At 40.4% G+C, this 13,314-nt stretch overlaps 1 protein-coding gene across 1 annotated transcript; it reads left to right on the top strand.

Annotated features, from left to right (window-relative positions):
- Positions 1-796: 796 nt before the first annotated feature.
- On the top strand, positions 797-6,431 carry cldn15lb (claudin 15-like b). Its single transcript, XM_027027769.3, has 6 exons — positions 797-1,001; positions 2,219-2,440; positions 3,762-3,926; positions 4,419-4,500; positions 4,783-4,896; positions 5,945-6,431. Exons 2-6 carry the CDS (start codon positions 2,221-2,223, stop codon positions 6,036-6,038), a joined length of 675 nt encoding a protein of 224 aa, XP_026883570.2. The 5' UTR covers positions 797-1,001; positions 2,219-2,220; the 3' UTR covers positions 6,039-6,431.
- The last annotated feature ends 6,883 nt before the right edge of the window (positions 6,432-13,314 follow it).

Below are 13,314 nucleotides of genomic sequence, written 5' to 3'. Positions count from 1 at the left end.
TTCAGCACTGACATTAGTTTTCTTACTAGTTCATATGTAAATAGTACTTGTGAAATCAGCCTGGAACCTCCAGTGTAATAAAATACAGTGTGTGTGTGTGTGTGTGTGTGTGTTAATGATTGCAGTCTGACTGTGTAATGCTCTTGGTGTTGAAACTGCTGTATTGGTTTGTAGCTCCCAGTCAGGAACTTTGATCCCAGCTAAATGTCAATGATTGACCAGAACTTGCTAGCGTAGCATGGGGGGAGGGGGCAGCCAAACAACTTTACTGCTTTAGTTTTGTAAGTAGTGACACCTCATTCTAATTTAAACAAAGTTCTCTGCCCAATTTTCTATACAATCATGTATCAACTAGAAATCAAAACAAATATTGGTAGCTCGGGTTGATTGGTACAGCATGTACCAACTTTTAAAATAACCCCGTTCTGTATCAGTCCTGTTTTATTTTATTCCATTCTCCCATCTTTTTCTGCTCAGGAGCGTGTCTTGGTGCAAAACACAGCCAGCACCTCCGCTGAGCCTTTCTGACACCATCCTGTTCCTCCAGCTCAGCTCTTACTGAATCATATATTGTCACTGATTATTTTGCATTTCACTCCCCATGCTGATGCTCCCTGATATAGGCAACCCCAAATGTGCCGGGATAAATTCCTGTGTGTGACTAATCATTTGGAGTGAAAAACAGGACAGATTTCTATTCTCTGATTGGCTCCGGTTTCTCTTTCTATGACATTGAGGGGTCTTCCACACTCACGTCATTCAGCTACTACTTTTGCCGCTCTGTTTCAGGGTAACTGACCCCAGATCAACATTAACACAGGGACTTTCAGTCCAACAACCTAGATTTCATTTACATTGTCGGAGTGAAAAATTTCATTACATTGTCGGTGTGTTCCCGCTACAACAACAACAACAAATAAGCCCAGCTATTTTAAATTCAGGAAATTCTTAAAACAGTATCACACCAGGGGTGCTACTGAGACGCAAGAACTTCAGAGAAGGTAAGTGTAGGCTAACTTGATTAAAAGACCAAAAACAAGAAAACAAATACTAGCATTATTTGCTGCTGACAATAACTGCAGTGTTTGTTGTTTTGTTGTATTGTTGCTTGCAGCAACAGGAGTAAATCCAGTAACAAGCTCAATGCCCCTTGGGAGTTAGCATGTACCCTCTCTCTGCTCTGTGGGAGTTAACCTGAACGCTACTACGGCCCTCTACTTTTGTAGCATTGAAGCACATTGATCTGTTCAAGTCTAAGATACTGACAGGCAAGAGTGTGTAATGCCAAGTATTGCATTAAAAAAAAAAGAGTAAATGATGGTAACAGAAAGTTCCTCAACAATCAGATTTACAACATAGAGCAGGACATTATCAAAGTTCACCATTTCCTTCAGCAGCTGGTTCTTGCAACCAATCCCTGAAAATACACAAAGGCCTACACTGGTATTTTACATCATATGAGTCAATTATCTCTTTGGCAAGATCTCTTTGTTTTATCTATGTTCTACCCTTGATTACCACCCGTCTCAGTTTACCAGGATCATCACAGTTTTTATTGTCTGTCCTAGAAAATGGAATTTTATAGGAATCCTACGGGGCAGAAGTGGCAGCTCAGTATGCCCTTGGGACTGCACTTCTCCTATGACAGCCATTCTTCTGTGAGCCCCATGTTTTAGATTGTAGCTTCCTATCTGGACTCTTCTATTTAGTTTCAATCTTTTCATTTGTTTTATCTGATTTTGTCCCTCATATTCTGCCTGCTGGGTGCTTTCTCAGTGAAGAAACACAGTCCGTGATCAGGCTCCTAACTGGTGTGCTAAGCTGCTAAACGTTTCTAAAACAATGGTTACTGTAAGGTGTTTTTGTGGTTGTAATGTGCTATAAATACAACAAAATCTAATCATGAAACTGTTCTATCATTTTCACTGACAATATATATCTGAATCAGGTTTAGGAACATTGCTTTTTGTTGTTCGTTTCATTTGCGTGTACTAGCATAAAGCTAAATCTCTATAAGGTTTTTGTAATGTATTGGGCCAGATCTGCTAGTGCAGATCACACACACACACTTGACAGGCTCTGTTCACAATATCATACTGAGAGAGGGTTGTTAGTCTTTAGGGTTAGCAAACTAACATCACCACTGCAGCTCTGCTGTACCTTTTCAGGTGCTTCCTAACTGAATATCCCCCCCCCCCCCCCCCCGGTCTTCTGGTAGGAATGGCCGAGGTCATGGTGGAGGTGACAGGGCTATTCCTGGCCATAGTCGGATGGTGCCTGGAGTCCAGCTGCACAAATTCAGCCGTGTGGCGTGTTCACAGTAAGGCCGACGCTGTCGTCACCAGCAGCTCGCAGTATGAGGGCCTGTGGATCACCTGTGCCTCCAATTCTCTGGGGGCTATACAGTGCCAGAGATACAAAACTGTGCTTGGGCTGCCCGGTGAGTTAAACACCCCCTGGTCTTTTGCAGATGATGGTAATGTCAGCTCCACTCAAGTTCTCTGTGTGTGCGATTTACTCCACATTTACTCCACATTTACTCCACATAACAGCTAATGTGACATGCTGTAATAGACATTGAAATAGCACTGATCACAGCAGTAGCAATGTACAGCAATAATAATGAACAGTAATGTTTAGCCCACGTCATGTGTGATAATAGTTTTGCCTCATGACACAGTGGCACAATAAGGTAACACTGATAATGTCTATTACACACAAACCCACACACGTGCACACACACACACACACACATTAACACGCATGGCACACATCTGTCCCCGTGTGCGTGTCTGCGTGTTTGTGCAATTGCACGGGTGCATCCTTTCTCATGAGAGAATTTGAAGTAGTTCCCTGATCATGACGGTTGGCTTTTACTGTACTGTTTTTATCAACACTATCACAAATAGAAACCCAGCATCCTAACTGCCCAATGAGCTCTGTCATTGTTCTCCTCATTGGCCACTGTCATCATAGTTTCTATAGGGACGGGCTCGGGTTTATGAGTTTATTGCTCCTCTGACTAAAGTCCGATACTTCACGCGCCTTGTTTCTCTCTCACGTACTCTTACCTGCCGCACTGGAGCTTGCTGTCGGCGAGGAAGCTTTGCGTCACGGCTTTCGCTGGTGGAGAGAAACCGGGAGATTTTAAACACTTGGTCGGGCTTTATGCTGTTGATGCTGGTCGTGGACGGGCCACTAGCATCCTTCTGAACAGAGACTGTCAAGTGTGACCAGTGTGTGTGTGTGAGATCTACGCTACCAGATCTGGCCCATCGCAGAGTGAGGAAGCCCAAGTGTGCGTTAGCGCTTTAGCGGTGTGTGTGTGTCCTGGTAAGCGTGCACTGTGCTCTGTGCGCGTGTGTGTTGTGATCATGTCGATGGGTACGGAGCTGCTGGGCTTCCTGCTGTGTGTGGGTGGCTGGCTCCTGACAGCTGTCTCCCTTGCCAACAACTACTGGCGCGTCACCTCGTTCGCCGGCAGTGTGATCACATCTACCCGCCAGTATCAGAACCTATGGCAAGCGTGTGCAGAGGCCAGCACAGGCATCCGAAACTGCCGGCGCTTTGAGTCGCTGCTCGCTTTGGAAGGTAACACTCACGTGCTTGTGTGCGTGGTGATTTGGTGTGACAAAAACTAAGACCTCGGGTGACCGTGGTGCTGTGGTTAGACTCTGCCTGGTATAACTTGTGTGTTCGACTAATTACCGTTTCTATGTGGATCAAAGTGAGCTTGATGATGATGTGTGTGTGAATTGTAGGGTACGTGCAGACTTCCAGGGCTCTGATGATCATAGCCCTGTTGCTGGGACTGGCTTCCATACTACTGTCTGTGCTTGGACTCAAATGCACCAAGATGGGCAGCATGACTGAGCAGGCTAAAGGCAAACTCACCTTCACTGCTGGACTCCTGTTCATACTATCTGGTCTGTTTCTCTCCATCTCTCTCTCTCTCTCTCTCTCTCTCTCTCTCTCTCTGTCTGTTTCACACACACACACACACAAATAATACACTCAGATACACACACATGCCCAAATTCTGTACCATACCATGAAACACACACCCACCCATACACAGGCACACAAACATGGAAAGACAATGGGTCACACACGTGTGTACAAACATACGCATACAAAAGCATATCCAAATCTTCCGTTTATCTGTTTTTCTAAGTACCTTTGCGTTTCTGTCCATATTTTTTTTTATTCCATATTACATGTGGCTTTACTAAAATGCTGCTTTAATCTAGCCCGTTTGTCTGCACACCTCAGCGTTCAGCAGATGTTCTTATCCATGGCAACATACGTATTTATTAGTATAATTGTGTGCTTCCTGGGAATCGAACCAATAGCATCACTGTTATTTTTCTGCATTCTTCTCTCATTCTTTGCCTGTCTCCTCTCTGACTTCCTCTCAGGTGTGTGTGTGCTGACAGCTGTGACCTGGTATGCTGCACGGATTGTGCAAGAGTTTAATGATCCTTTTTACATAGGCACAAAGTGAGTAATAGAGCAAACGCCCACCCACCCACCATCCACATATGCATTGTTCATCTTTGAGTGGAATTATCTTGTAGAATTGGAGCATTTATAGTAATTTGTGTACTATTGTAACTAAACAATGCTTCACCTACGCATAAATGTAACCCTCTGCCTCACTTCAGTTACCAAAAGCTTTTTTTTTTTTTTTTTTTTGCTTTTTCAAACTAAAGAGCTAAGTGAAGCTAACAATTGCTACGTTATTCTGTGTGTGTATGTGTGCATGTGTGCACACCCTCTTAGGTTCGAGCTGGGTGCTGGTCTGTATCTGGGCTGGGCAGCAGCCGCGCTGGTGATTCTGGGAGGAGGGATGCTATGTGGCTCCTTCAGGAGGGCATCGACACCTAGAAACAAAAGGTGAGAGGATTTCTCTCTCTCTGACACACACACACACACACACACAAACATCATTGTGACACAACATGAATTCTCCTGCCATACATATCTAGTCTTTCCCCTTCACACGCTCCTTTTTTCAAACAAACAGCATTGGTTAATAACATAATATGGCCTATGTAAGGTCGTCAGTAATCAGGATTTTAAAACTGGAACATTTTAAAAACATGGTGATTACTAGCAGGTTTACATTATAACTTTTTCTTTCTTCTTCTTTCTCGTCCCTTTTTATTGGTTCTGATCAAGTGAACGTTATCCCATGACTTGCAAAGCAATACCAACAGCACAGGATGTAGCCTGCTTCACTTCAATGATTTAAAATATTTACCATGCGTTATGTTCCTACTTGTGACTGGAAATTCATGCATTTATGAGGTCTTTCTAGTGCGATTCATGTATTTTCTTTCATTCCATCAAAGCACAGGAATTTGTTCTCACCGATGTCAAAACCTGCCATAGCTACCTGGAATGTTTACAATCGTAGAACCTACATTTGACAGGAGTGTGGAGATCACACAGAAAGTCTACTGAGAAAGGGACTGATTATATGAACAACTTTTATTCCTTCGTGAAAAATACAGGAGATGGTGGGAGCTTGTTGATGGCCATACTGGCTAACAGTGAATGGGACTAGTATTTTAAACACAAAGTGCTGAGTCAGTGTTCTAGTGTTAACCCATTAAAAGTAAACCAAAATTAACAGTTATTTGCTTATTTCAATACAGTAATCCTTTGGATTAGGTTACAAATACATTTTAATAAGTGGCTAGTAATCTGAAACAGAATATATTTTTAAAGTAACCCAAGTCAGCATATAAACACACACACACACACACACACACACACACACACACACATTATATATATATATATATATATATATATATATATATATATATATATATATATATATATATATATATATATATATATATATATATATATATATATATGTATGTATGTATGTATGTATGTATACTGCATGCAGTAATACTGTCTTTCTCCACAGCGGTTACAGCTATAACTACACTGCTGGTCAGGGTCAGCAAATTTACAAAGATCCATCTTCATCAGAGAATAACAGCTCCAAAGCTTACGTCTGAATCATCTCAACAGTCTTTAGTTCTAACATTTAAAACACTTGAACCATGGAAATGAAAATGTTCAAAAGACTTAAAACTTTACAAATGTGTTAGTATTTGTAAAATCTGTTTCTGAAATAATATGTATTTGTGTGTGTCTGCATTTTATTGCCATCTGTTGGCAGTGCTCATGTGATAATGAGATAAATGAATATGGCTGTATGGTTTTTTTTGCATGTTACAATGTTAGATTCTCTATTTGTATATGATAGAACTTCACTGTGTTTTATTTTGAAGTTATGGTAGAAGTTACTTAATTGTATTTAAACAATTTTGATCTTAGTGTTCTGACTAAAAAAAATAATTAAATTAAAGTAAAGCCTTGGTATACATGCATTTTACTAAGTAAACTGCCTCCCTCTGGTGGACGTTAATCAATTACAAAAAATGCTTTAACTGGGTAAGGGAAGATTACTGCATCTGTTCAGACGTTCAGTCTGTATGAACGTATACCTGCGAAAAACACGAACCCTTGTGGTATGAGGGCTTGGTTTCACGGACCGAATATATGCAGATATGCTCACGAAACATCCACGCGTGTTCTTCTGGCCTGTATAGCATGGCGCTGAATTTCATTTAATTTCTCTCTCTTGGCCAAATTCAGAATTTTAAAGGCGTTTGTTGATGTCGTTGCCTCCTGGAAGAATCTCGCGTGACTTTCAATGTTACCACCGAAGCGGACAATTCGGATTCTCTAGTTACACTATGTTACCCAAGGTGCACTATATACATTATGCTGTAAATCTAGTGAACAACCGTAAAGGTACCACAACGCATAGTGATTTTCTGCGGCAGATGTTAGTGCTCTATTTTGCTGTATATCGGCTGGTTCAGGCACCGCTGTTTAGGTGAGCCGAAAAGTAACGGTCACAGTATGTTAATGTGGTGCGAGCTAGAATACACGAAGCTCGTGTTCAAGAAATAAGCATTACTTCACTCAGTAGTTTGCCTTGCTAAATGGGAACGTGGGCTGGGTATTATTAAAGTTATGAGATAACACACTAGAAACTGTAAAGTATTGCTAAACTGTATTACCTCATTGTGATTGTACAGCTACTCTACTTATTAATGTTCTGGACAGTTTCATGCTGAAGGGTCACAATATATTTCTGGCGCTAGAGTTGCTAGCTAGTGTTGTCTGAAATTCATTTGGAAAAAAAAAACTGCAGTGGAGCTACATGGTTTGCTCGGCTTGCTATTCATAGTATTCATATTCATAGTATGGTAGTGTACCGCTGTTCATATTCATTTCCAGTAGAGATGAGCATGATTTGGCATGTCTGTATATACCCAAAGTCATGGGACAGGAACTAGGTACTTGTAGGACCCCCACTCAGCCTGGAAAAGTGCAGCAACACGAGGGATTCCACGAGGGAACGAACGACGTCTGGAGGGATGTCAAGTCGTGCCGTCTGGATAGCCACCCACAGCTCTGTGGTATTTGTAGGCGCATGAGTTTGGGTGCGACTGGACCTCACTTTCACTCAAGCTCACTTTCATCCCATAAATGCTCATCTGGGGACATGTCAAGTGAAAGTTCTGGCCACACCATTTGTCAGAACTCTCTACAATGCTCCTCGAACCAATTCTGTACAACTTGGGCCAGATGGAATGGCACATTATCCTGCTGAAATATCCCATCATTGTGGGGGTACATGAAGTCCATGAAGGGCTGCAAATGGTCACTAAGCAGTCAAAAATATTGGGCAGTGGTCAGTGACAGGTATAGGGAGAACAGTGGACCCAACCCATGCCATGAGAACACACCCTACACCAGTGTGAAACCAGCCTGTACAGAGCCTTGTTGACAACTGGGGTCCATGGTTTCATACGTCTGCACCACACACAAACCCTACCATCAGCTCAAAACAACTCATACCATGACTCATCAGATCATTTAGGGTCCTGTTAGCAACATCACAAGCCAAGGTGAGGCACTCTGGTTGGTTTTCTGTTCCCATATCCCATGGAAGCTAAAGAAAACTGCACTGACCTGTGGAATATGCATGTTGGGCAGCTGTCCAAACTTTTTTTGTTGTGGGCCAGAAGGAGAAAGATATGTGCAGCCACAGGCCACAGACTCTGTAATAAATAAATAATATGCCTACTTGACTACCATCAATTACACTTCCTTTTTATTTGATTGACTAATTATCTATCTTTGACAGTGTTGTTTAAAGTAAGATTTTGTTAATTTCACTCACCAGTTAACAATCCTAATGGGAACAATGATATTGTGTCTTGGACTGAAGCACTGCTATCAAGTCAGGTATTAGTCTGGTTGTGGAGATTCAAAGCACATTACAGAGGTGGCTGTCAGTTATCCTAGATCTCAATCGGCTCTACATTCATGAGAAAACTTTTGCTCACATATATATGTGACAAACAAACTGATCATTATATTTGTGTTATGCCTCATTAGAAGAAATGTGGACTTTTCCAATCTACTGCAGAACTCTGGAAGTGGGAGTATCTGGCAGTGAACGTGAGGAGTAACATCACACCGCATTTCACTGAGTTCCAACCGCACTTCCTCCTGTATTCCTTCCACGACAACAGAGAAAGGGCTTGAGAATACTTGGATGTCCTTTTCAATACAAAGTCTTGAAATAATTAGTTAAATTCTGTGATCAGTGATGTAAGCACTGTCACATATTTCTCGAATCTGAGAAGGGTCTATCCACGAGAGCCACAGTACCACACTTTCAGCCCTGCACTGTCAGGATATGATGCCACGTAAAGGGCGTGAGGCTTGCCATTTGTAACATGGAGAGTGTGGGAGAAGTACGTACAGATGCGTATTACTGGATAATGTTTCAGAAGCCCCCTAAAATACCATCCATTGCACTCATCCATATTTCATTACATTCTCTGTATGAGCACCACAAACCACAACATCTATCTACCATGGAACACTGATATGAGCTAAACAGAAATCTAACAGAAACTTAAATGTAAGCTAGTTTTAGCTAGGTGGCTAGCTAGCTCACCATACACAAGAAAATCAGTAGATATGGATTACACAATTAAGCTTCTCTACAATTTTACTGCTACAAATTTGAAGCTAAACAAAACGAAAATAAGATATGACAACTTGGTTGACTTGTTTTGATCATTTTGATAAAATTGATAAGTTTAGTTTATAATTTAAGATGTGTGCTCAATAAATATAAAAATATCTAATACAAGTAATAAATTATGCTAAAGTTGTCATAATCCTCTCTTCATGTGGTCTCAGATTTTCTATTTCACATGTAGGATGACACTGGCTGTCATAAGAGAGTGGTGGTGTCTTCTTCTACTGCAAAAACCTGAACCTGTTGCCAAAGAAGCAGTCTATATATAACATACATTAAATCCTTAAAGCATTATTGCCTGCTGCATTTTAGGTTTTTCCTTTTATAGTGACGAACTCCAGCATCCTCCAAAAAAGGTTTGCATACAGGTAAGATTCATGTAGTATTTAAGTGATAAGTTCAGAACAGATTTGTAATTTGGAGTAAGTTTTATATATATCCCCCCCTTCACCCACTTCCCAGCAAACAGTACATTTTGGATTCCTTGCACATGGCTAAAGAATGGCTCCGGGAAAACTCCAACCATTTAGAGGCAAAGTTTCTTCCACTCCGTGTGCTGTCAATGGAAGCAGATAAAATATGGCAGACTCTCAGAAAGCTTCTGACTTCCTCACTGCCTGGACCAGAGAATTGCCTTTACTGTGTGAAGTTAGAGAGGACAGAAAAATGTAGAGCTCTGTGTGTCTAGTTCATAGTCCATTTATGAATCGTGTGATGTGCCGTCACATGTACAGCAAAGGACAGTAGAGAGAAAATGGGTTGATATCACAGTGTAAAAGGACTCTAATGGTTTAACGGGTGTTATGCGATTGATTTCAGATGCATTTAATGGTTTCCTAAAGGGTCTCCTACAGGAAACGGAATTAGAGAACTATAATGGTAACCATGCTTAAATGTTTTGGGCTTTTTTGCAAGGTGATTATGGTTCTTTATATATTTGGAGAATGTGTTATAGTGAAGAAGTAAGTTAATAAACTACAAGACCCGTTTCACAAAAATGTCAAATGTTTCACAAAAATGTCAAACATTCTGTCGTAAGGGCAGGAAAGTCTGACTGCAATTCTGAAATACACCACTAGAGGCGTACTTGTAAGGGGTTGATAGTGAGGTTAAGAAAGCGCAGTACTGCAGATGGATGTTACCGGAGAAAGCGCAGTACTGCAGATGGATGTTACCGGAGAAAGCGCAACCAAATAAGATAGATTACATCGCCGTATTCGACATCAGTTTCACACATGACAGAAATTCTCTGTGAGTGCTCTCGATCGTATAAGGTTGATAGTTTTCACCACAGTAGCATTACATTACCCAACTGGGTGGCTTCGGCGCAGAGTGCTTCCTGATAATGTATTGCAAACAGCATCACCTCCAGATGCACGAACCTTTCTGCATACCCTTATGTTTTGCTTGCCCGTGATGGCTGGAATTCCATCAGTGGTGACTCATATTTTCGATGGCTACTACATCAAAAAATGTCCTTTCCCGTCGTTCTTGTCGTCAATCCCTCATTAAAAATTAACAGCTGAGTTTGTATTGTCAGTACTTTCATCCCACGCGACTGAATAAAAATGGTTGCGGCTTTAAGTTGGCCGACAAGTCTTCGATTTCTTCGTGAAACTGTTTCATGCCAGAATAATGTTAAATTATTTTCTGGGAACGTTATACCGACAACCTTTGACCGGATTTACGCCCGCCGAGCTTTAATGAAATAATGCTCATCTAACTGATATTGTAATGCATCGAGCTGCACTTTTTCAATCACATTCAAATCTGGTTTCTCACATAGCATGGTTTTCCCAACAATTTCCTATTGTTTTTCTCCTTTTTACAGCAAAATCCCTGCCCACTTTGTTTGCAATCTTTTTCATATTCAATTTGAACCATTCCCATTTACCTATAGCAGACAGATCTAAACACATTACCTCATCAATTAAAGTAGTAATTTAACTGCAAAAAATTGAGTTTTTTTTTTTTTTTTAAAGATTGCAATTACATTTCCAGCAACCCCTCGAGCTTCTTTGGCTAATATTCTCCTTAACAATCAATGTTATTGCACAATGGTCTTTAAGTGCAATCTTATGACACCAATCTGTTCCCATCTTGTTTTCAGGGACCCATGAAAATGTTGGAAAAAAAAAAACTAAACTGTTGCAACACCAGACAACTTTGTTTTCCAGAAGTCAGATTACTGCTCCATGGGAGTACGTTTTTGTTGTTGGTGTTTTTGACTTTTACAACCATCTCTTGCTGTTTATGATTCATTAGGGTTTCTCAATACATTATCAAAAAAAAATATTAGCTTACTGTTCATAGAAGATTCAGTGAGTGGGCAGTTTATTATATAGTCCGTTTATCTCCTACCTGCACTCATTGGACATTTTTTCCTTAACAAATTTGAGAGCCTTGGAAAAGGGTTAAACAATCACATTGACAGGTAAATTCACTATTTATTGTATCAATATTGTTTTTATTTGGAAAATTTGGAAAAACAAAAAACAATTTTAAAAAATACAATGAAGGTTATGTCCCATCTTGTACTCTGTTATATGACCATTCAGTATAATAAACACATGTTAACATGCACAATACTGGTTTAATATTAGTCCCACTAAGACTATTAGTCTAAGAGATAGTCACGTAAACTGCACAGTTGTCATGGTCTGACCAGTGTTTTAGTTTACCTAAGCTTAGTGCAATTAAAACAAGCTCCAGGCTGATATGAGCTGCTCTTCTCAAGACAGATTTGGATGTAAATTCTTGATCCACTGGCTGGCACATGGAGCATTCTGTGACATTTTTATGTAGAACCACACATAATGACAAATTTTTGGCACCATCTTTGATTAAGAAAGAGATGTCCCTCATATTAAGCATAATGCAGTAATTATTACGTATTTAGAGGAAGAAAAAGGATTTAGTTGGGCTTTTGTGTGCATATAAACATTTTGAGCATAATAAAAGCTTTGTGTGTGTATCAGGACACCAGGAGTAGACACAGCAGCTGTCAGTTCTCCCTCATCTGCTCCCCACTCTGCTGAGCTTGATGCTGTTGTGGCTGGTTGGAATTGTCATCTGGTCTTAAGGCATCTTCAGCTGGCTCTGTTATCGCTCCATTAGACATACAGATGTGCAAAGTAGCACAAGAAGACTTTTTTTTTTCTATAGAAAACGTAGGCTTCACCTTCAGTGCTTTTAAGAATATTGAGTGCCATCTTATTTTGGTGATGCCGAATGATCTCTCACTGACAGACCGAGCCTTGGCATAGCAATAATTAAATCTTCTAAAAGCATAGGCTACAGGTTCTTTGTAGGGGATAATGATTGCAACAGGTTTAGACGTCCATGGGTATCCACCATCCCTAAAAATGAAAAAGCTTTCCAGTGGATACAGCTGCTCCATAAAGATGGGACTGTTCTTCAGGACACCCACATCATGGACAAAACCAGGGTCACCTACAAAGATGTCTATGAACCTACCCTGTGATCACAGACAGCCTGAATTGAATGGAAAAGCTTTATACTAAGGTAGAATTGAGAATCTGTGAAAGGTGTTTTTATTCTAATTTAGCATGCATCAATGCTGCCTACTACCCTGGAGAAAGCCTGAGATACTGCTAACTGTGCAAATCCATTTACAGTGTTCTCAGGTTCAGTATGGTTGGGTAGGAGAATGATGCACTTTCTAATTCTGAGCAATTTCTTTGTAAGCAGGTGAACTATGTCATGGACATTTGTGTGTAGAATGTCAAGAATCCTTTGTAAAACTCAATATGACATGGCACTGGCTAACCAAAAAACAAAAAAACTAACAACAACAAAAAATAAATAAATAAAAAAACAAAAACAGCACCTCAAAACAAACAAACAAACAGAAAACCATTGATTGTGATCATGATAATGATTACATTCTGTAGTAGGAACGCTGGAAACTATAAAAGAACTTGCATACAGATGCCAAATCTGCAATATTATTATCCAATAATAAGCTCCTTGTGGCAAATAATACTTTCCAACACGCAGTATTATATGTTTACATCTCACAAATATACAATTTACATCTTTTATTTTCTAGAAAATTATTAATCGGTCTGATATGTAGCTTGCACTAAATCTTTGGCCAACGTCATCTGTGTGGGTTTACAGTGCCGGTTTCTTACCGG

Source organism: Electrophorus electricus, chromosome 17 (assembly GCF_041902795.1).
Source record: "Electrophorus electricus isolate QZ-2024a chromosome 17, ASM4190279v1, whole genome shotgun sequence".
NCBI lineage: Eukaryota > Metazoa > Chordata > Actinopteri > Gymnotiformes > Gymnotidae > Electrophorus > Electrophorus electricus.
Note: the sequence above shows the minus strand (reverse complement) of the source record. Positions and strands in the feature narration are given on the sequence as shown.